The 22,777-nt window shown below is 36.9% G+C and overlaps 1 protein-coding gene across 2 annotated transcripts in view; it reads left to right on the top strand.

The window, feature by feature from the left end:
* The first annotated feature begins 4,000 nt into the window (after positions 1-4,000).
* The window catches only part of REL (REL proto-oncogene, NF-kB subunit), a 38,210-nt gene continuing 19,433 nt past the window's right edge, over positions 4,001-22,777 (top strand). For both annotated transcript variants that reach the window (XM_067704977.1, XM_067704976.1), the window contains exons 1-4: positions 4,001-4,362; positions 14,295-14,437; positions 16,818-16,966; positions 21,369-21,460. In XM_067704977.1, coding sequence (XP_067561078.1) covers positions 4,353-4,362; positions 14,295-14,437; positions 16,818-16,966; positions 21,369-21,460 — 394 coding nt within the window. In that variant the 5' untranslated portion in view covers positions 4,001-4,352. The remainder of the gene's footprint in view (positions 4,363-14,294; positions 14,438-16,817; positions 16,967-21,368; positions 21,461-22,777) is intronic.

Raw genomic sequence — 22,777 nt, 5'->3', positions numbered from 1 at the left:
GTTTCCTTTAACAGTCTTCAAAGAGTTGTGTATACTCATCCTTTCCATCATTCTCTTCTCAACCTCCTCCAATTCAGCTTTCATTCCCACCATTCCACTGACATGGCTCTCATCAAGGTTACTGATGACCTTCATCTTGCCGAATCCAAGGTCATTTCTTTATTCTCATCTTTTGCAGTCTCTCAGCATCATTTAACACAGCTGACCACTTCCATTCTTTTTGAAACAGTCTCTTGGTTTTCCTCTTCTTTCACTGGCATCTCCTTCCTTTCTACCAGCCTTCTTGGTTTCTTTTTAATTTTTTTCCTCTGTGCTCCTTTTTTTTAAATGAAATGCTGCTGACTCACACATCTTTATTTCTACCTTTGACCTCTCCCCTTAGCTTAGTTCTATATATTCAACTACCTACTCAGATATCTAATAGGCACCTGTAACTTAACAAGTCTAAAACAACTCCTGGTTTTCCCTCTCAAACCTTTCTCTCACCAGCCTTCCTTTTTACCTTGTTGCTCGGACCAAAAATGTGAGTTATCCCTGATTCCTTTTTTTCCCCTTCCATCTGCATCCAATCCATCAGCAAGTCCTTCAGGCTCTGACACCTGAATCTTACTGAATATGACCCTTTTTCACCATCTCCTCTGCTAAAACATAAGTCCAAACGACTTTTACTTCTCCCTTAGACGACTGCAACAGCCTCTCTGCCACTCTGCCTTCACTCCTGCCCCTGGTTAGCATACAGTGCCCCTAGCAGTTTAACACATCAGCCAAAGTAAACATCTGGAAATGTAATCATAAATCAATCACATGCTTAAAACTTTCCAGTAGGTTCCTGTGTGCACCTGGAATAAAATCCATCCTCATTACCATGGCCTACAAAGCCCTACATGATCTGGCCCCTGCTTATCTCTTCAACCTCATTCAGTTTGGTTTGGTCCCAGTGGTGTTTCAGCCCCTCACGTAAGCTCTTTCCTGTCTCAAGGACTTCGTACTTGGTGTTCCTCGCACTGGAATGCTCTTTCCCTGAATCTTTCTGTGGATGTCTCTTTCTTATTCCTCAGGACTCCACTCAAATGTCACCTCCTCAGAGTATCCCTCTCCCTCAGTCACTTTCTATCCCATTACCTCATTTTCTTGACAGCAATAAAGAAACAAAATGGTTTAATAATAGTATTGTAGATGATCTTACTTGCTAACACGCTTGATGTCTTTCATGCGAGACAGAGCTGCATGAAGGCAGAGATTTTGTCTTTTTTTTTTAATTGAGGAGTAGTTGATTATCTTGTTATTAGTGTTCGTGGCACAATCTAAAGAGCAACTGGCACAGAATATATATTTGTTGGACTGAATAAATAGTATCAAAAACTGTAAGCCCTTGAGGAATAATACCATGTGTTACATTATAATCCCCACCAATTAGCTGCCAATCATCTTTACAGTAATAAACTATTTTCCCCCCACATAAGTCTGAAAAAAAATAAAAACCACTACTCACATTTGTTGTTGTTTTTAGTCCATCCATCACCTTGTCTTGTAATCTTCCTTTTTTTTCTAATTAAGTTTATCCTGCACAAGTGAAACATTTTCACTTTTCAGATGTGGACTGGATCTTTGAAAAAAGGGTTCAGCAAATTTCTAAAATAGTGAAAGGATTTTCAAAAAAGCCTTTAAAAAGGTGAGATAATATAAATCTATAGCTTCTTCATGTGACAAATAGCCCTGGAAATAAATACAAACATGCCATCCTATTAGTGAGGAGGTTTAAATAAGTGAGTCTTTGAAAAATAAAAATAAAATAAATTCAAAATTCTGTAGTGTTACTAAATCTCATAAGATCCAGCTTGTGATTTCATAGTCGGAATGGTTTTAGGACTAGTTTGGGGTCCTGAAACTGGGACAGATTCTGTTTGGCCCAGAACTCTTCAGTAAGCAAACATTATTGTGTCCTATTAAGAAGCACCTATGGGCTTCCCTGGTGGCGCAGTGGTTGAGAATCTGCCTCGTAATGCAGGGGACACGGGTTTGAGCCCTGGCCTGGGAGGATCCCACATGCCCGTGAGCCACAACTACTGAGCCTGCGCGTCTGGAGCCTGTGCTACTCAACAAGAGAGGCCGCGCTAGTGAGAGGCCCGCGCACCGCGATTTAGAGTGGCCCCCGCTTGCGACAACTGGAGATAGCCCTCGCACAGAAACTAAGACCCAACACAGCAAAAATAAATAAATAAATTAATAAACTCCTACCCCCAACATCTTAAAAAAAAAGAAGCACCTAAAACCAATCAATTTCTGGAGGTGAAATATAAACAAATACACGCAAACTATTTTCCATTCCTATTCGTCTCTCATCCTCCTGTTGGATTCTTAAACATTTATGCTTAGTTCATTCATATAGTTCTCACATTTGGGGTTGTAAGGGTGAATACAAGTCTAAAATAATTAAATTTAAAAATCTGCCTGGTGCCAAAAAGAACAAAGAACATTACCCCCTTACTTTTCATTTAGCAATTCTTTTAGAAAAACAGAAGCTATAAATGATTTCTCTGAGATGTATGTACACCTTTTAAAAAGCTAAACAAGTTTCTTGCCAGTTTTGTACCCCCTTAAGATCTTTCTTGGGGGCCTTTGAGCTATCCCTTTGAAATGTGAATATCAAGGAGGATGGTGCCCCATCTCTCTGTCTCTGTGGGAGTTTAAACCTTGGCTTTTGGCTCCAAGATGTAACTTCCTATTTTTTTTCCTTGGGAGAAGGACAACAGGTATGTAATTGATTGCATCTGTCTGATTATATAAACGAGTGAGATTTCTTCTCTTTGCAATCTCTTTAGTGCATCACAGTATGGTTTAATGCTTATTCTATAATAAAACTATTTCATTCTTTTCTACTTTTCTATATTTTGTGGAGAGGATGTTTTGGGCGTGGCAGGAGAGTTTATTTTTAATTATTTCCCCAACTGGGTCCTCCAGTTTTGGCACTAGTATGGCTGATATTTCCCATTGCCCCTCCATACTTACTTTAGGCAGTAAAGGATAGTGGAAAGAGCATGGAGCTTTTGGAGTCAGAAAACCCTGAGTTTAAACTGTTCTTTTTTTTTTTTAGTAGCATTCTGAGGTATGAACAAGTTACTTAACTTCTCTGAACCCTGACTGCCTCATCTATAAAATGAGGATAATACATTATAAGGTAACTAAACTGACACATAGAAGGTTATTTACACATGAAAGAAACAAAGTTAACTTAGATTCCTTTAGCATACTAAACTTTCGTCCTCCTTTCCACGTGGGTAACTCTGTCAAACCCCAAGGCAGTGTCCACGTCATTAATCTCGAGCACACTGAGTGATGAGGCAACGAACTCACACTGCGGACCTCAAGAGTTTAAAAAGTTTTAGTTTGTAAAGTACGTTAACAGAACAATTGAGATGATGCAAAGGGATAAGATCAGACTGCTGGGGTCCCCGTATGCAAATACCTTAATTACAAGCGCGCAGAGGCCGCTGCAGCTTCCGCACTTCCCCTCGAGTGCGCTCCGGGACGCCCGCCAGCGCGGGGGCGGGGATTTGCATGTGCGAAATCAGGAAGAGGGGGAACCACCCAACGAAAACCCCAGCTGTCCTTACCCCAGGCTGGGAGGATGGGCCCCACTTCGCCGCCCGGCCCGCCCCCAAGTGCTCGCGGGCGGCCGGCCCTCTAGACGTCACCGCACCCTCCCACCCGCTCCTGAACTTTAAGCCACGCGTCCAAGAACACCCTGGAGGAGGGGGATTTCTCAGGAGCCGGCGGCTTTCGCACGCTCAGGGCCGTCGCCTCCCGGCTCCCAGCGTTCCCTGCGCTCCCGAAGGTCCCGCGCTCGCGCTTCCGCGACGAGGTCCCAACCCCACCGGGGCTCCGGGAGAGCGGGCGGGGGCGGGGCACGGGCGGGGCACGGGCACGGGCGGGGCGGGGCGCGGGCCGCTGAGGGCGGAAGCACGCGCGCAGGTCGCAAGACGCTCCGCCCCCGCCCCAGCCCGGGGGAAGCGGCGGTGAGGAGTTTACGTCAGCCGCGGGAAGTCCCCCCCCGCCGGGCTGTTCGCCTCTCGGGCCGACCAGCCCTCAGCTGTAGCAGCGCTCCGCCTCCTGGCTCCTGCAGCCGGGACGGGCAAAGCCGGGTGACCGGAGCGCGAGAATTAAGCGGGTGGGAAGGTGTGAGCAGCAAACCCAGAGGAGGGCGGGAAGGAGGAAGAGGAGGACCCGGGGGTGGTCAGGGGGACTGGGGATCCCGCCGGCAGAGGTCCCTTGGCCGCCTGACTAACGGGCTGATTGACTGCAGCGGCTTCGGGTCCGGACGCTCGGAGCGGGGCGGCGCGGTGAGCTGAGCCATGGCCTCAGGTGAGTGTTCTCGGCGCGGGCTACCGAGGGCCGGGCGCGAGCCTGGCCCCGACGGCGGGGGCGGAGGAGGAGAGCGTCCGAGGGTCTTGCCGCTCAGGGTTTCGGGCGCTCAATTTTGGTTGTGACTCATTCTGTCTTTAAAATCGCCTCTGGCAAACTGTCAGCCTTTTAAAAAAGTAAGCTGGTTCAGGGTTTGCGTGCGAAATCAAAGTCACGCTCTGTAATTTGATGCCATTATAATAGCCGGAGCCTTAGAGTTTCCCAAAGACTTGGTTTTTGGATTAGGGAAGTAATAAGAATCTAAATAAAGGAGAACGAAGATTTCCCGTATTTAAAAATTGATTTAAATTGAAACGGTGGTTTTACGTTTTAGAACAGGAACGAGGAGCCTTCCGACCTCAGGAGAGGTCTATCTTTTTTAGTTTAATTTCATCAGTTGCCAAGAGGTGATCGCTGTCGTGCTGACAGTTGGACAAAATGCGGTGCGGCTTTAAAAATCACCAGTGGTATTTTAACAGGTCTTACGTGGAAATGTTGCTTCAACAAAGTGAATCATTTTTACTGTAAAGTGCGTACTTTCTAATTTATGGAACAGAAGTCGAGTTTTGTTTTGTTTTCCTTTGTTGGAAAGAAGGGGAAAAGAGGATTTTTAGAATCCCCGTGCTTTAAAATATGAGTAAGAATGAAAACAACTTTCTATCACTTATGTGAATACTTACTTTTAGTCAATAAATGCGTGGATCTCTTGTTTGGGGGAAACCAGTTTACCAAGAAACTGCTTAAAGGGTGAGGGAGGGAGCCTCACATCCAGCCATGGTTTAGGTCTGCCTGTAATCTAAGGGAAGTAAATCAGGTAGATGCATTCGAGTGGGATCTTTACAGAAGTCTGGCAAGGTTTATGGGGGCACTTTCCCGGCAGAGGGAGCAGCGTGAGCAGAGGCTGGGGGGCCTAAAAGTGTGGATTAACCCTGTGCTAGGAGGCTACAGAGGGAGGCTTGTTTATGCTTGACCCGCATCCTCCCAACTCCCTGGTTCAGTGACCCTCAGTAGAAGGCTGATGACTAGCGGAGAAGAGGAAGTAGAAAGCATAAAGGACTTTTTTTTTTTAAAGGGTTGAGCAGAACAAATCCATAGCTAGTGCTGTAGGCTGAGAAGGAAATTGGGGTGGTTCACATGACATTTGATTTCAGTTTGTCTGTGGTTTTCATGTGAGAATACAAATGTAGTTTAACATATTTCAACTTTCTCTTTAGCCACCTAAGTGACCCTGAACTTTCAGATAATCTTGTAAATTCATAAATTCAAACCATATATAAATTAAAAGTGCAAAGTGACTTGAAACACTTGGTAAATTTATTGATTATCAGAAAGATTTTGTATGAAAGTTAAAGAAGAGCCAGCATTATAAGAAAAAAAAAATCAGCCTTCTGGTAATTTAACCAAACTTTGTTGATATATGGCATGAATGTAATACTCCTAATTCTTTCAAAAGAGAAAGAAAATAATTAGCCATTTATATAGAGTATCCTAAGACCCACATCATTTAAAAATGTGATACAATTTAAACTTGTTTAATGACACTATATTTTGTTCTGTTGTGAGGACTGATTTCCTAAATTGAAGGGGAAAAAATTTAAAGGAGTGGAAAGTTGTAGGGTAATTTTCTTTTCTTGTTTTTCCTGTTTTCTGGAGTTGCATTAAAATGGGACTGTTTAAAATATAACAAGTTATTTAAGTTGTAATTCAGTTGTCTGAAAACTGCTGAGGAAAAGTCTGGGTGTCCTTAATCACTCAGTAAAGACCTTAGACAAAAACATTCACAAAATTATAAACTCCCATCCTGTTTTGAAACAGTAATTTAACCGAAAGAGTAACAACAACGACAAAAAAACTTTTGCTTAATTAGTTTACCATTGTCTAGTTTAGAGTCTGTTTGTAGTAAAGTTGTATAAAACCTCAAAAAGTATTTTTTATTGATTACCAAGCATTTAAGACCATTTCTTACCGGATGTAATATGTAAATAGGTGTCTGTAGTTGAATATATGATCTGTATAACGTGAAAGTAACAGATCATTATTTCATAAATAAAATTATATAAGTACCATGAATAACTGGGACTTTATGTATGATTCTGAATTTTGTTCAATTAAATTATGTTATTTAGGATTTCACAGCTCAAGTTCTATTAAGCTGTCTTTATTGCTTTTTTAAAAAAAATTACACCTTGGTTCCAGTCTTTTGACACAATTAATGAGGACAGGCATTAAGAAAAATGTTCTCAGTCCTATCCAAGGTATGCATAGACAGTCATTACTCTTGTATATTTATGATTCTATCCTGTTTAGTATAAATAAAATTAGCTCTTTTTTGGTCTGAATTTAAAGCTTCTCATTGTTCCAGTAGAAAGTGCAAATGTTCCTGTGTGCGCATAGCTCTGTTTACTAATAAATAGTACTGTATTTGGTAAAATATGTTTTAAAATTTAGGTAATTTATTTTTATTTACAGTTTTAAAAATTATTATTTTTTAAATTGGAGTATAATTGATTTACAGTATTGTTTAGTTTCACATGTACAGCATAGTGATTCGGGTTTTTTTTGCATATTCGGGTATATTCCATTATGGGTTATTACAAAATATTGGGTATAATTCCCTGTGCTATACAGTAAATCCTTGTTGCTTATCTATTTTATGTATAGCATATTCACAGTTTTCTTTAGTATAGTTCTGCTACGTCACATAATAGGAAGTACATGAAGGTATCGTGTACTACTTACCAACTTTGCACTACTTACCAACTTTGTAGTGTAAATTGCAAGAGAACTGTTTGTCTTGAGTAAAGGGGAAAAACTCAGTGTAGTACGACACAATTTAATCTTTAATGAAAAACTGGAGCTGGAATTGCTAGGTAAAGACAGTGATTTATTGTTTTTAGTAGAAGACTGAACACAAACATGAAGGCTGCTTCAGAAGTGCAACACATGAAAATGTAGAGATAACAGTAGTATAAAAGAATTAAGATGATATATGATAGACATAGAGTGAAGGGAATGAGCAAGTGAAATGACTAGGGAGGAATCATGATGACTCATAATTGGGAACATCTGGGGTGTGTGTAGTATCTTTCTCAAATATAATTTGAGGGACTCAGAATTTCCTTTTGTTCCATCTTTCTTTCATCTGTGTTTTCTGCAAATGATTGTGTTTGTAGGCACATGACCCAAATAATTGCATGGGATATACTTACAGTAAAAAATTATTTGTTTAATTCATATTTAAATGGGCATCCTATAATTTTTATTTTTAAATCTGACGGTCTTAATCCAGACAGATGATTTGGCCCTGCCATCTGTTTTTAATTTCGTTTCTCTACTTTTTTCACCCTGGAAGTTAAAATTTTTTTTCAGGACTTATTCTTCCACCCCACACCCCAATGGCAGTGGAATCTCTAGCAGTAAAATCTCTTTGCCAAAATTTTTTACATATTTTATTTACCTTGTGGTGCATACATCAGTCAAATACTCATCTGCAAATTCCCTTACTTGGATTCTTAAAGCCCAGATGAGAGAGTCAGCCTGATATATTAGAGTAAACCTGGATTTCAGTCCATGATGGACCTGGGTTGGTTTTTATTCCAGTTCTGCCACTCTATGATTTGAAAATGGGTATAACAACTGCAGAGTCTTAATAGGAGCAAATGAGGTAATGCATGCCCATAAATGTTAGTTTTCTTCTGTACTGGAGCTCTTTTGGGACTCAGACCTCTAGGAAACAGGAGCTCCTAGAAACACTTGGCACTTAATACTGTTTAAGTATCCTGATGATTCTAGAATTTTATGAAACCTTAAGGTTTCATAAAAATAGACTAGACCAGATGCTAGATAGAAAATATATCTTTCAAGAATATGTAAGCATGCCCATTTACTTTTAAATAATTTGAAGTAGTTTTGTGTATATTTAAACTAGGGGAGTAGAAGTTGACAGTGATGTTTGGAGGCAGTCTCCTTTGTCCACTTAAATGATAGTAAGCATTCTGAAGAAGAAAGTAAATAAAAAATTGCTTAGTAAATAAACCACGTGTCCTTTTGCTAATTTGATTGATATAACTTATCCTTCCTTTGATTTCTTTTGCACCTTCTGTGTTAGTCTTTTTCTGTCTTTATGGGAATAGGCTTGAGTTTTCCTTGCCCTTTTGTTAATTGGATACAATTCTGTGTAGGAAGTGGTAACTCTAAATTTTTATCATAATTGGGAAGAAATGGAAAAACTCACCTGTGTCTTAAGGTAAAGAAGGTCATCAACATAATTCAGTTGGGTTTGAGGAAAGAAGAACAGGTCTTTTCTTTTTCTCCAAAGTGAGTAGAGGTGATATTTAGAAAAGAATATATTGGTAACTCCATTTGCTCCTTTGGGTCTCAGGCAATCTGTTATCCTGTACTTCAGTGAATGAGATTCAGTCTCTAGTCAGTTATTCAAAACTGTGGTGTTCACACATTGGCATGCTGTCTTGTAAGAAGTGTTACTGATGATAGTTAAAATATTAATTTTGTAAAAGATTTATTTTAAATATCAGTGCAGTTGAAGGCTATCTCTGTAATAATGCTTTTTTTCTCTTGCTTGCATTTGGGTAAGCTTTTTAGAGTGGGAGAGAGTTACAAGTAGTCAGAATTCCTCCACCTAGTCTGTCCATCACCCGGCTCATCCTTGTACATGAATTTTGGGGTTGCTTCTCCAGATATGTGCATTGTTGTTTCCACTTCTTTGTGTTTTAGGGCAATGGTTCTTAATCAGGAGTGTGTTCAAATTGCTTGGGAAGTTTTTTTCAGAAACAAGTCTGGGCTTTAGATGGATTTCTATCTCTATTCAGCAGATCTCAGGTGGGGTCAGGACATGTATGTTTTTTGAAAAAGCTACCTAGGTGATTCTGATATATAGCCCCAATATGAACTTTGTTCCAGGAATTTCATTGCATCTAAATACTCACTTGCCTGTGCCAAGATGCATTATCTTCTTAAACTAATTTGCATTTATTTTAGCTTATTTGCTATATCAGTTATTGTGACTTTATCCACAGCTGCTTTTATGCTGCTTGTTCTCTGAATTCGACCCCCCTGGGATCCCAGCTGTCATATTTGCTAATGTCATTCGTAATTTCTTTTTCTTATAACTTTATATAATTTTGAACTTTAGTTTTAGCAACTGTAAAATGGGATAATAATTCCTGTCCTGTTTTTATGAGACTAAAGTTAAAAGGATCAAATGAGAAATGTATACTAAAGTGCCTTAAAACAGTGTTTTAATTACTATAATTAACATCTTTTCACTGTGCAATTAATGCTGGTTCCCAGTGCTAGCTGTCTGACAGTTGATCGTCCACTTTTATCTTTTATTTCAATGTACGTTCTTTTTTTTTCTTTTTTTTCCAATGTACTTTCTTTTTTTAATCTTAAAAACTCAAATAGCACTCTTTCTTGCCTAAGTGCAAATAAAAACATAAATATATCTTGCAGACATTTTGGCTATATTTCAAATGTTATTCTGGTCTGTATGAGCATTTTACAATACTGTTAAAAATTTAGGGGTCAATCCCAGCTGTGCATAATATTGGTTAACGAAAAGTACAGTAATCAGCTTGTTTAGAACCAACTTTTGAAGACGTTTCTATGATTTTCAAAACTGTAGTGATTTGAGATAATCTTAGTTAAGAGAACTCATTTTCTCTACAGTTCCCTCATTTATGTTTTACCAACTTCCACTCCATAGATGATTGCATTTCACCACTTTTTATCTTCAGGAAGGATGGCACTTCAGAACAGCGTACTGAGGAAGGAAGTAACTGATACACTGTACTGATGCATGATATTATAAACGATTTATAGCTGGGAATTTTTTTAAAATTATAAATAGAGGTAAAGAAATTAGAATATGAATAGGTATGAGGAGTATGAAGGTGTAGCGATTTTAGTACTTACAAAGCACTGCTTTTTTCCTTAGTAGTACAACCTAATAAGGAAAATGTGAATAATTATTAATATAGTCTTTCAATGTTTGCATAATGTAGACAAACAAAAAGATCTTTAGATTTTCAGTCATTCATTCCACAGATATTTACTGAATATCTGTGCAAGGCACTGATGAGTAGGACACAATTCCTGCCTTTAGGTAGCTTGAAGAAATAAAACAAGTTGTTTGAAGAAATAAAACAAGTAGCTTTTTTTCAAGAAGAAATAAAACAGTGAGTCTTCCCTAACTTCAGTTATTTGCAATAATTGCCATAAACAAAACGCTGTGATAGTTTAGAGGAGGGGAAGATTATTTCCAGCTGGGGGAATGGAGAATATTACAGTAAACTCTGGTTGTTAGACTTTTTACCAATAAAGAGCTTCTACAATAGAAAGAATAGAGTTCAAGGGTTTTTTTAAGTACTTGATGTTATATGATAACTAATATTTGTCATTTTTAGAATTTAAAAATCTTTAGAAAATGTTTTATTTAATCTTTCAGCAACTGCTTTTCTGTTCTCTTGTCTACAGACTTTTTTCTTAAACACACTTTCTATTTAAGCCTAGCACTTTTATTCACACTCCTCCCTCAAAAGTTAGCCACTTACCATTAGTGATGTCATTCTATATCAACTTCCCACTAAGACACCTTTAAATAAGCAGTGGGCAGGGATTTATTTGACCTTTAGTTCAACCACAAAGATGATTTAAGATATTACTTAAAAAATACTGTTGAGTATTTTGAACTTCGTTTTCAGAGGAAAATGTACTTTCTTTTAAATACTCCTACAAGGATATATAAGGTTGTGAAATTTTTTGTCTTTTTTTATTATAGTTCACTTACAATGTTGTGTTAGTTTCTCTTGTACAGCAAAGTGAATCATATATATATATATACACACACATATATATACAAATATATATCCACTCTTTTTTAGATTCTTTTCTCATATAAGTCATTACACAGTATTGAGTAGAGTTCCCTGTGCTATACAGTAGGTTCTATTTTTGTGGCTGCGCTGGGTCTTTGTTGCTGCGCACGGGCTTTCTCTAGTTGCGGCGAGCAGGGGCTACTCTTCTTGCAGTGCACGGGCTTCTCATTGCAGTGGCTTCTCTTGTTGCAGAGCATGGGCTGTAGGCGTGAGGGCTTCAGTAGTTGCAGCACGCAGGCTCAGTAGTTGCGACACATGGGCCCCAGAGGGCATGGGCTTCAGTAGTTGTGGCGCATGGGCTCAGTAGTTGCGGCGCACAGGCTCTAGAGCACAGGCTCAGTAGTTGCCCCGCAGCATGTGGGATCTTCCCAGACCAGGGATCGAACCTGTGTCCCCTGCATTGGCAGGCGGATTCTTAACCACTGGACCACCAGAGAAGTCCTATAGAGTAGGTTCTTATTTGTTATCTATTTCATATATAGTAGTGTGTATATGTCAATCCCAATCTCCCAGTTTATCCTTCCCAAGGATGCAAAATTGAAATGCTCATCTGCGTGCGTTACATTTTTCAGTAAAATTGAAATAAATATTATTAACTTGATTAGGTTAAAGTCAGTTTTCCCTGGCTCTTTGCCTTTTGAATAAACAAATAGGTAGTAAATTCAAGCACAAGGAGTCTAAACCAAACAGAATCAAATTAAAGATACCAGTAATACTTTACTTAGTAACACAAAGTAGAAAATATGGAGCCATCAATGATTCTTTACTTTCTCTTAACCCTAATGTTCGTTCAGTCACCAAGTACTGTCAATTTTATCTTTTAAATAATCCTTCATTCCTATTATCACTACCAAATTTCAGAAATACTCTCATCATTGCCCACATTACTGTAACAGCCTCTAAATTGATCACCTTACTTTCTCTTTTCCTTTTAATCTGTTCACTGCCACCAGAATTCTTACTCTAAAATGTCAATCAGATCATGTGATTCCCCTGCATAAAACCTTACATTGATTCTCTGTCGCTCATAGAATGAAATCCAAATCTCCAGATGTACTCTGGCTTTGGTTCTCTTTCTAAGGGTGGAAGTGTACTTCATTTCCATTGGGGCTGTATTGTGATTCTTTGGCTCTTTTTTACTGTGCCTCCACCTTTGGACACACTCTTCCCTTTCTCTAGAATGCCTGCGTTTCTCCCTTCCCCCTCCCCACCCTTTTGCTTCAGTACCTCTTTTTTTCCTTTGACATAGGCTTTCCTGACTCTTTTGTTCTTATTACAATTTTATGCAGAATTTTGTTAGCATAAACAAAATTTTGTTCCTTCCTCTATAGTCTAATAATTTGTGTTGTTTGCCTCACTATTCTGTAAGATCCTTGAAAGAAGCAGTTGTGTATATACTGTCATGGTATCACTATAAATCATTGTTTTCAAGAAAGCATTCAAAATAATAATAGACCATTTACTGAATATTTGTTTATGTCTGATACTTGGTAAGAACCTAACACATGTTATCTCTAATACTCACAACAACCCTATGTGGTAGGTGCTATTGTTATTATCTCCATTTTATAGAGTAGGAAACTTAAGAGATATGATATTTCCAGGGTCTTCAATGTTAAGATGTGGCTGAGGAGTACTCAAAAGGCCTCTTCCCCATACTGCACTGATAATACCCACTGTGTTACTCTTTCTGAAGATTTGCTTGCATCATAACAGAGGATAAGCCTTTAGTCAAATAAATGGATATCTTAATTGTGGGAATTTAGAAATCACTAAACTGATTGAGGGAGGGTTTTTTGGGGGGTTGTGGGTTTTGATTTGGGGTTTTTTTTTAGTGGAAGGCATCTTTATACCCCTGAAATAAAGATACATTGCTAAGTACCCTACTTGTAAGCACACTTGAGTGTCTTTATTAAACTGTCATTTCCATGATTTGGATCATTTCCATGATTTGGATAATAAGAGGGGGCAAAAGTGCATATGTTTTAGACAGCTTTATTGACATATAACTAATGTACAATAAATTACACATGTTTAAAGTATGCAATTTTATAACTTTTGACGTATTTATACAATTTTGAGATCATCACCACAATCAAGTAATTAACATGTCTGTCATTCCCCAAAGTTCCCCATCCACTCCACACCCCTATGCTTAGGCAACCAGTGATCTGCTTTCTATCATTATAGATTAGTTTACATATTCTAGAGTTTTATATAAATGGAATCATAACAGTATGTGCACTTTTGATCTGGCTTCTTTCACTCAGCGTATTTATTTTGAGATTCATCCATGTTGTTCTGTGTATCCGTATTGATTCTAAAGGTATATATTTTGAATTACATTTGCTATAGAAAGTAAATAGTTATTTTCTTTTCCTCTGTTGTGTCTTATACTTTAGGTGGGACTGACTGAAAATTCTTTTGAGCGTAAAGTCCCTTCTGGAACTTGTTTTGCTGTACTATGTATAAGTCCTTTAAGATTCCAATGGAGATATAAAAAACTTAACATTTCCTTCTGCGAGGATTTAAATACATTTTCATTTTCAATGAACAGTCTTTTAGTCCACTGTTAAGTCTAATGTAAAATCAAGCAAAGTCACTTTTGGAATATAATATTGTACTTCTGAAGACAATCTTCTTGACCCATTTGGGAGAATTTTGGGGAAAAACCCTTCTACTTGGTCTCATGTAAGTGGGTATCTCTGAAGTGGTTATCACAGAACTTCACTCTGGCATTAGTTATAGATATTAAACAATAAAGTGCTAACCAGTAAATATGATTTGAATGACTTGTGTTTACACTGTACGGGAGCTCAATTTGAATGAGAGAGAAGAGTGTCTTTGCCACCCAATCTTTGATAATTACATTTCAACCTTGTTATTTAATATTGAGAGGGAAAATTTTTTAGTCTACTGTTTTATAAAAAACAAAATGGTCAATATCCATTATCATTCCTATTTTAATCTCACCCTCCCCCCTTTTAAAATTTTCAGGTGGTAATGAACCACGTATAGAGATAATTGAACAACCCAGGCAGAGGGGAATGCGTTTTAGATACAAATGTGAAGGGCGATCAGCAGGCAGCATTCCAGGGGAGCACAGCACAGACAACAACCGAACATACCCATCTATCCAGGTAATAGACCATCTCCTGTGTGTGTCTGTCTCTTAGTTGCTTCATATTTTAGCTACAGCAACTATGTTAAAGACCCAGCTTCTTCACAGTGATCTCCAGCAGCTTTTCTTCCTTTTTTTTCTTTTTAATCGATCTATATACTGCATAGAATTCTAGGGACATTTATTAAGTACAGCATGGATTCTTCATCCCTGTGGATAGTTATACATTGTGTGTTAATCTAAGTAGAGTGATTCCCAGTGCTTAGTATACATTGGCAGCTTTTGGATGATGATCCCTTTCATGGAACAAAAAGCTAATGAGGAAAAAGCATTCTCTCCTTGCAGAGGTGATCAGAATTGTTCTGTAGATTGAAAACATGCATTTGGGAATTCAATTAGAATTCTTCCTGCAGTCACTTGGTTAATCTAGGGTCTATGTAAAAAGAGAACATTTTTTGTCTTTTTTCCCCCTTACCTTTATTGCCTATCCCTGATACTCTGGGTTGCCTTGACTGATTTGAAATATTGTCACTTTTTAAATATAGTTTTTTCATATTAGCATAAATTTCGAAAGCAGTTTGACTTTGGTAATATACTATAATTATAAACTATACCATATTTGTATTTTATATTTATATACATTTCCTTCAGTTTTTAATGATTTTTTTTTATTCTTTAAATGCCAATTTAAAACCTTAATGGCAGAGTGGATTTTTGAAAAGTTTTATTCAATGTTTCATCAGCAGATCTGAATTCACTATTTTATAACTAGATTATTTACAGAGTTTACTCTATTGAACTTAAAGGAAATGCTAAGTTATATAACAAGCCAATGGCAAAATTACATATTGAATTACAAATTCCAATCTTCTATCACATTTTTTTGTTAGCAATATGGATTTGAGTTAGATCTAAGTCTTTTTATATAATGTTAAAATGGGAGAGGTGCTAATAAAAGGTAAATAAGAAAACAGTAATCTTCTATTCCTTTAAGAGTGAATTTTAGCTCTTCTCCATAATTCAGCTTATTCTATACATTCTCTTTAATATTTCTAAGGTCTATATCCTTACCATTCCAGTATGTTCTAAACAACTTTGCAGCTTGAGTTCTACATTAGCCTACCTTATGCTTTTTTCTTTTTTCTTTTTTTTTTGGCTGCACCACACGGCTTACAGGATCTTAGTTCCCCAACCAGGGATCGAACCTGTGCCCCTGCAATGGAAGCACAGAATCCTAACCACTGGACCGCCAGGGAATTCCCAGCCTTACACATTTAAGTTGTTACCTTCTCTTTTATTCAGAAAAGCAATAAATACTTTCTGGTTACTGTTCAAATTAAGTTTAAATTCAAAATTATGAATTTTAATGCCCTTTTACCTGTGAAACCACCTATTCTTACTTAACTGCCTTGTCATTTGTGCTTGCAAATTTGCCAGCTTCCAACCTAAACATTAGCTCATCCCCACATGCTTCCGTCCTCTCCCATGTTTAACTCTTTTCTTCTTTCTCAGTGTTCTGTGTGAAAACTTAATTTTGCAAAACTCAACTTGATTTATTGCCTGTTATACAGTGAACACTTGCAGTATGCTTACTGATTAACAAATATTTTTTTAAATGGAATGTAATGTATTAAGTAAAATGATCATATTTGTGTGCTATCATTTCCATTATGGCTTAAATATATACTTTTTTGGTTTTTGGCTGCATTGGGTCTTCATTGCTGCGTGTGGGCTTTCTCTAGTTGCGGCGAGTGAGGGCTACTCTTCGTTGCGGTGCGTGGGCATCTTATTGCCGTGGCTTCTCTTGTGGAGCACAGGCTCTAGGCGCACCGGCTTCAGTAGTTGCAGCACGCGGGCTCAGTAGTTGTATCTTGCGGGCTCTAGAGCATAGCCTCAGTAGTTGTGGTGCACGGGCTTAGTTGCTCCGTGGCATGTGGGAGCTTCCCAGACCAGGGCTCCAACCCGTGTCCCCTGCATTGGCAGGTGGATTCTTAGCCACTGTGCCACCAGGGAAGCCCTAAATATATACTTTGAAGGGATGTTTATGGTATGACAATGAATATAAGAGCATGGCATTCAGTGACTCAACATCTTAGAATTTCCTCATGCTATGTGATAATATTTTGGTGTAATTTTACTTGTTTTCAAAGGAAAATAAGCAGAAATCAGATGATATGACCAATTGAATTAGGGCACAAAATAATATGCCAAGGAACTGAGAGGTAAAATTCTCCTCTACTGGTATTCTCTGTAAAGTTTCATCCAAACTGCAGTTGCCAGTCAATTGGACTTTATTTATCCAGTGCTAACTATATTATATAAATTGAACTCTCATTTTGTAGATCAGTTCTTAATGAGATGTATTTATGGATCATATATTTAATTTCCCCCCTTTTCAGATTATGAACTACTATGGAAAAGGAAAAGTGAGAATTACATTAGTAACAAAGAATATCCCACATAAACCTCATCCTCATGATTTAGTAGGAAAAGACTGCAGAGATGGCTACTATGAAGCAGAATTTGGACAAGAACGCAGACCTTTGTTGTAAGTACACAGTCACAGACATTTTTAGGAATAGGATAAGCATAGAATGAATGCTCTTGATTCCTATCCATGTACATCTGTTATTTTTTAGCAGAATAAACTAATTCCTCACTGTACTTCTACTTACTATAGTATACATTTATATTTTCTTATCATTTGCATTGGAACTACCCTTTCATTCTTTATTAGTAGACAGAGTCCATGATGGTAGCAGGAATACTTCTTTATTGTAACTAAAAGTAAACAAACTTATTTTATGCTGCGATTTTTTTTCTTAGTTTGAACAACTTATGAAATATTTTCTTTCATAAATTTTTACTCTCTTTTCATTGATAGTTAACTTAAAAATTGCCAGATGTGAGAAAATCAACTGGAAAACTGGAATTATTATTTGAAAAGGGCAGTTATAAAATTAACATACAGCAATAGTTCTAAGATTTTAAAAAAGTATGTAATACTTTGTGTTTGAGGCTGCTGGATGGATCCATTCATCCTATTGGTGAGAGTGTAAATAAATATAATCTTTCTGGTAGGCATTTTAACAACTACATAGCAAAAGCCTGAAAAATATGAATGTCTCTTGAACTAGCAATTCTATTTCTAGGAATTTATCCTGAGGAAATAATTTCTAATTAAGCATGTTCAGAAATTTAGCTATAACGATGTTCATTGAAGCTTTGTTTGTGATGGCAAAAAGTTAGAAGCAATCCAGATAATAAACAAAGGGGGGATTAGTTAAATAAACTGGTATATCCATGCAGTGTACTCCTATGTAGCCTTAAAAATAACCTTGCAAATATGTCTTTGTATAGAATGATATTCCCAATATTTATATAAATAAAATAGGGCTTTAAAACAATGTGTGATAAATAATTTTTTTAATTTTCATTTTATATTGGAGCATCGTTGATTAACAATGTTGTTTTAGTTTCAGGTGTACGTGATAAATAATTTTTTCAAAAGTAAATGTGTACATACACATAGTAGTATAAACACTAAGGTATTGATAGTAGTTGTCTCTGGGTGGGAAGAATTGTGGGGTTTTATGTTCTTTTAACTGGTGTTTATTTTATAATTCATTTTTTGTAACGAACATATGTTGCCTTTGAGGAAAAATGAAACCAATTGCAACAGGAAAAGATTAGTAGCCTCCTTAAATACTAGCAGTAACCATTTAGAAAGTATACTTTAAAAATATTCCTCTTTCAGTAACAACACAAAACATAAACTATCTAGTTATACAAACTTGGCAAGAAGTATTTCCTGCTTATATTATTTGACCTCCCAATAGCATTTTACATTGTAGATTACTCCTTTATTGGAACATTATTATTCCTTGATTTCTGATTTAGTGAGAACAAACTTTCCTGTTTTACTTCTTACTTCTCTGGCTGTTCTTTCTCAATCCTAGTTACAGGCAGTTAAATTTTTGGACTACCTTAATTATGTCCAGTGATGCCCAATAATGCCTGTTAGGGCTGTCCTACCCTTCCCCTCAATCCAAGATCCTGTTAAGGATCATACATTATTTTTAGGTGTCATGCTTATTTAGTCTCCTTTGATTTAGAACAGTTTCTTGGCCTTTGTTGGTCTTTCATGACATTAACATTTTTGAAGAGTTTAGGTTGTTTTGAAGAATGTTGTTCAATGTGGATTAGTCTGAATGGTTGCTCATGATTATGTCCATGTTACCATGAATAATAATTTCATGTTAACATGAAATATTTTGGATGAGAAATCTACAGAGGTGATGCTGTATTATTCTCAAAATAATGTTTTAGGAGACGCTATATTAGTTTTTTCCCATTGGTGATATTAATTGGCATTCTATTGTAAAGAACTTTTCCATCTTCCCCTACCTCAGTTGAAAAAATAACACTATAGACTCATGGATTCTTTTATTCAGTGTATTATAATTGAATGCTAGTCCATTACTAGCATTATTATTTTGATTTTCAAATTGACCCAAACTTGACCAAGGCAAGCCCCTTCAAACTGTTTCCTGTGTCCTTTTGACATGTCCCCATCTTTCTTCGAGCACTTCTTTACTTTCTGACACAGCGAAGTGTTCAAGACTTACTCGTACTTTTCTTGCCCAAGCCTTGAAATCTTCAGTTGTTTCTAAGGATCCCTGGTTTCTTTCAGTAGGGAATGGTAAAAAGCGTGATTGCCTTTTTGACATATTCTCTTAAATAGCTCCAAAGCACCTCAAATAGAATATGCCCCAAACCATGATCTTACCCTGATCATATATACCTCTTTCCTCTCAAAATTGGTCTTCCAGTGTACCTTGTTTTACTAGTTGCTGTAAAAGCCCCAAACATAGGTGTCATCCTTGACACCTCCTCACAGAGGTGCACACGTTGAATTCACTAACAGGTACCTCCTAAATAGGTCTTGAATCTATCCACTTCTCTCCATGACTCCATCACCAACATACTAATTGATCAACTCTCTCCCATCATAGGTTCCTGTGACATAATGTGTATCTCCTTTATAAAACTTGTCATGATTTCAGTTTAGCATCTTGGTGTGCGATTACTTCATGTCTGTTGCACTAGAAAAAAAGTTTCAGCAAACTTTTTCTGTAAAGGACCAGACAGTAAATATTTTAGGCTTTGCAGGCCCTGTGGTCTCTACTGTACCTGCTCAACTCTGCTGTTGTGGCATGAAAGTACCTGTAGATAATATGCCAACAAATAAGTTTGTTCGAGTAAAACTTTATTTACAAGAACAGGTAGGTGGTGAGCCAGATTTAGTCCATGGGCTATAGTTTGCCAACCCCTGCTCTAGACTGTAAGCTCCACGAGAGGAGGGATTGTATACTCCCATTACTTACCAGAGTTTTTGGTACGTAGTAGGAACCCCAGAACTTGTTGAATGACTATGAATGAATGAGTAGTTGATTCAGATAATCTCTGTGATCCTTGGTTTCCTCATGTCAGAATTTCAGTGTGTGAATAGGAGTCAAATATGATTATTCAGATGAAACTGTCAAGTAGTGTATAAATATATAAAAACAAAGAGTTCTTTAAAATCTTTTGTCAAAGAAAAAGTGAGAACCAACCTAAGAATCTTTCAAAGAAGTGGAATACTTTTGAGGAAGACAATCATGATTTCAGGGTTTCGAGAAAGGATTACAAGTTTAAGATTGACTTTTTAATTATTGGAGGCAGAAGAAGGAAATGTTAAAGATATTTTAGGTGCTAACAAAATCACAGGTGTGGTGAATGTGAAGAGCATGAACAATAAGACAACAGTGCATGGAGGGGGCAAACAAGGCAAGCGACCTCCTGGTGCAAAGGGCCATGTCAAGTTTGAACAAATAGTAATGTTAGTATAACCAAGTTTTGCTTCCTTATTCACACCCACCCAACTTTAATGATGTCATGGTTTTTCCATGTGGGAACAAGTATGACTGGTGGTGGTAGGGGAGTTCCCCCCACCATCATCTGTACTACACATATGCAAATTAGTAATATTTGTAGCAGTTGAGAAATTTTCCATAAATGACATTTTGAAACTTTTGTTAAATATTATTGTTGGTATTAAATATCTTTCTAATGAAAAAAATATGTAGTTTGATGCTTTCTTATGATGAATGATTATTATAACTTCATATGATAAGGCACAAAACATATTCCACTGCTGCTGGCCGTGAAGTCATTTGAAGTCAAAAACCAGATGTCCATGGAGTGGAGAGGTTGAGGTGTAAGAGGATTAGCAGGCACTGTAGCGAACTGCAGAGCCCTGTATAAATGGGGCTGCAGGTGCTTAGCTCCAGCCAGGTGTTTCTGTGCCAATCTGCTGTTGCCAGACTTTTAAAATGTTCAAAAGAAGCCAGAAATCCAGAATGTTTATAGGCAGTTACCTGGTTTTTAAATGTTGGTAGTCTACGCACATTTTTTAAAAATGTAGTCAACACTTTCATGAGCTCAGCAAAACTATACCTGTAGGTGTCAGCCTGTGGGCATCTTTTTACAACTTTTGCTTTACATTATCAAATGTACAGATTTTATTGATTTGATTATGAATTCGTTTGGGAGGTGAATTTTAGCTTTTTGGTGTTGCTTTCCTCTTAATCTTTGTCCACTTTGGTATATTTGATGCAGGAATATTAGTAAGATCTAACCATAAAATACTGTATGTAAAAGTGACAAAGTATACACTGCTTTTCTTTTAACAGTTCTCTTAGAAATATAGCCCCATTTTTTTATCCTCACATCTTTATCATAGCAATTGGAAATGTACTTCATGTTTTTAATATCTCCATCTGACATTATGATGACCTTTCAGTGCTGGTTATATGCTTGATTTTTGCAGTATCCTTTAATAAAACCTCATTTATGTGTCCTTGTATTCAGCTATAAGGAAATTTGAAAGTTCTGTGTTTTCCTTCTAGTTTTCAAAATTTGGGTATTCGATGTGTAAAAAAAAAAGAAGTAAAAGAAGCTATTATTTCAAGAATAAGGGCAGGAATCAATCCTTTCAATGGTAAGTATGTTTGATTTAATTAATTCTATTATTTGGATATTGACTTATTGTGATAAATGATTTCTATTTGTATCTTCAACCTGTGCTTTAAAAGCTGTCTTAAGTTCTGTGTTAACTTATATACTTGTCTTACACCTGTAAATGAGGATCGAAGTATATTTAAAATGCTTCAGTATTGAAAAAAAAAATCTTATTCACACAAGGCTTTCTACTATCAGTGAAGAGTTTCATTGTTTTCTATAAGAAAACCCTCTCAAAAATATTCTGATTCTTTTGGAATGTGGCCTTCCTTTTGCCACTCCAGCAGACAATATATACTCCCCCCTCTGAATATTGAATAGGCACTGTGGTTATAAGGTATTGGAGTGCATTTAACTCAAGGGCATATTCAACAGTGAAACTTAAACTAATCCCAATGTGGAAGTAGTATAGAAATAGTAGAGGCTATACAAAATATTTTCATAGTATATTTGTGTGTATGGCTAGATATTTACTGTTCAGTGGATTTTGTTGGGGATGGCACTGTCTGGTGTAGCACCTGGTAATGATGCCACAATTGCTACAGAATAGGTGAGGGCTATATTTCTTGAATAGAAAAATGACTACCAAGCTGACACCCTACACTACAGTGGTCTCCATTGTAAAGTCATCTGCAGCCACTTAAATCTGCATGATTCAGGTATTGAACAACTATAAAAGAGTAGATTTCTTTGTCATATTTTTTTGTCATATTTAAGATATCCTTCTTTGTCATATTTAAGATATCCTTATATTGTTAGTTTGTGTTTTTTGTGGTAGTTTAAAAATAATTGCAGGGATATGATGATAATTTAAAGAATATCCTCATAGACAAGTAGTGTTTTTATGAATTATAAGGTCTGCATCTCTTTTCTCTAGGTCTTTATTTTTCATACTATTTAGTATAACGCAAAAGTTCCCTTCTTTCTCTTCAGTATTACTCACTGTAAGAGACTACTGTTAAATTTGATGTAAAGTTTTCTAGAATTTTCTTTATACATGTGTCATGTATATATATACACACACATGTATTTTTTATACAAACGGAGTCATGTTACACTTCCTAATCTACTACTTCGTACTTTTCACTCAGGAATATATCTTAAACATCTTTCCATATTAGTACTTATAAATCTAGTTTACTTTTTAACAGTATTCTGTGGTTTGGGTAGGCTTTAATTTGTTTATCTAGTCATCTATTAATAAACATTTAAGTTATTTTCAATTTACTAAAAAAACTCCATTGAATATAGACTTTGAACTCTTGTGTGATTTTTTTTTAAAAAATAAATTTATTTA

The sequence above is a fragment of the Pseudorca crassidens genome, chromosome 14 (assembly GCF_039906515.1).
Source record: "Pseudorca crassidens isolate mPseCra1 chromosome 14, mPseCra1.hap1, whole genome shotgun sequence".
In the NCBI taxonomy this organism is placed as follows: domain Eukaryota; kingdom Metazoa; phylum Chordata; class Mammalia; order Artiodactyla; family Delphinidae; genus Pseudorca; species Pseudorca crassidens.
The sequence above is the reverse complement of the archived record's forward strand: the minus strand, read 5'-3'. Positions and strand labels throughout refer to the sequence as shown.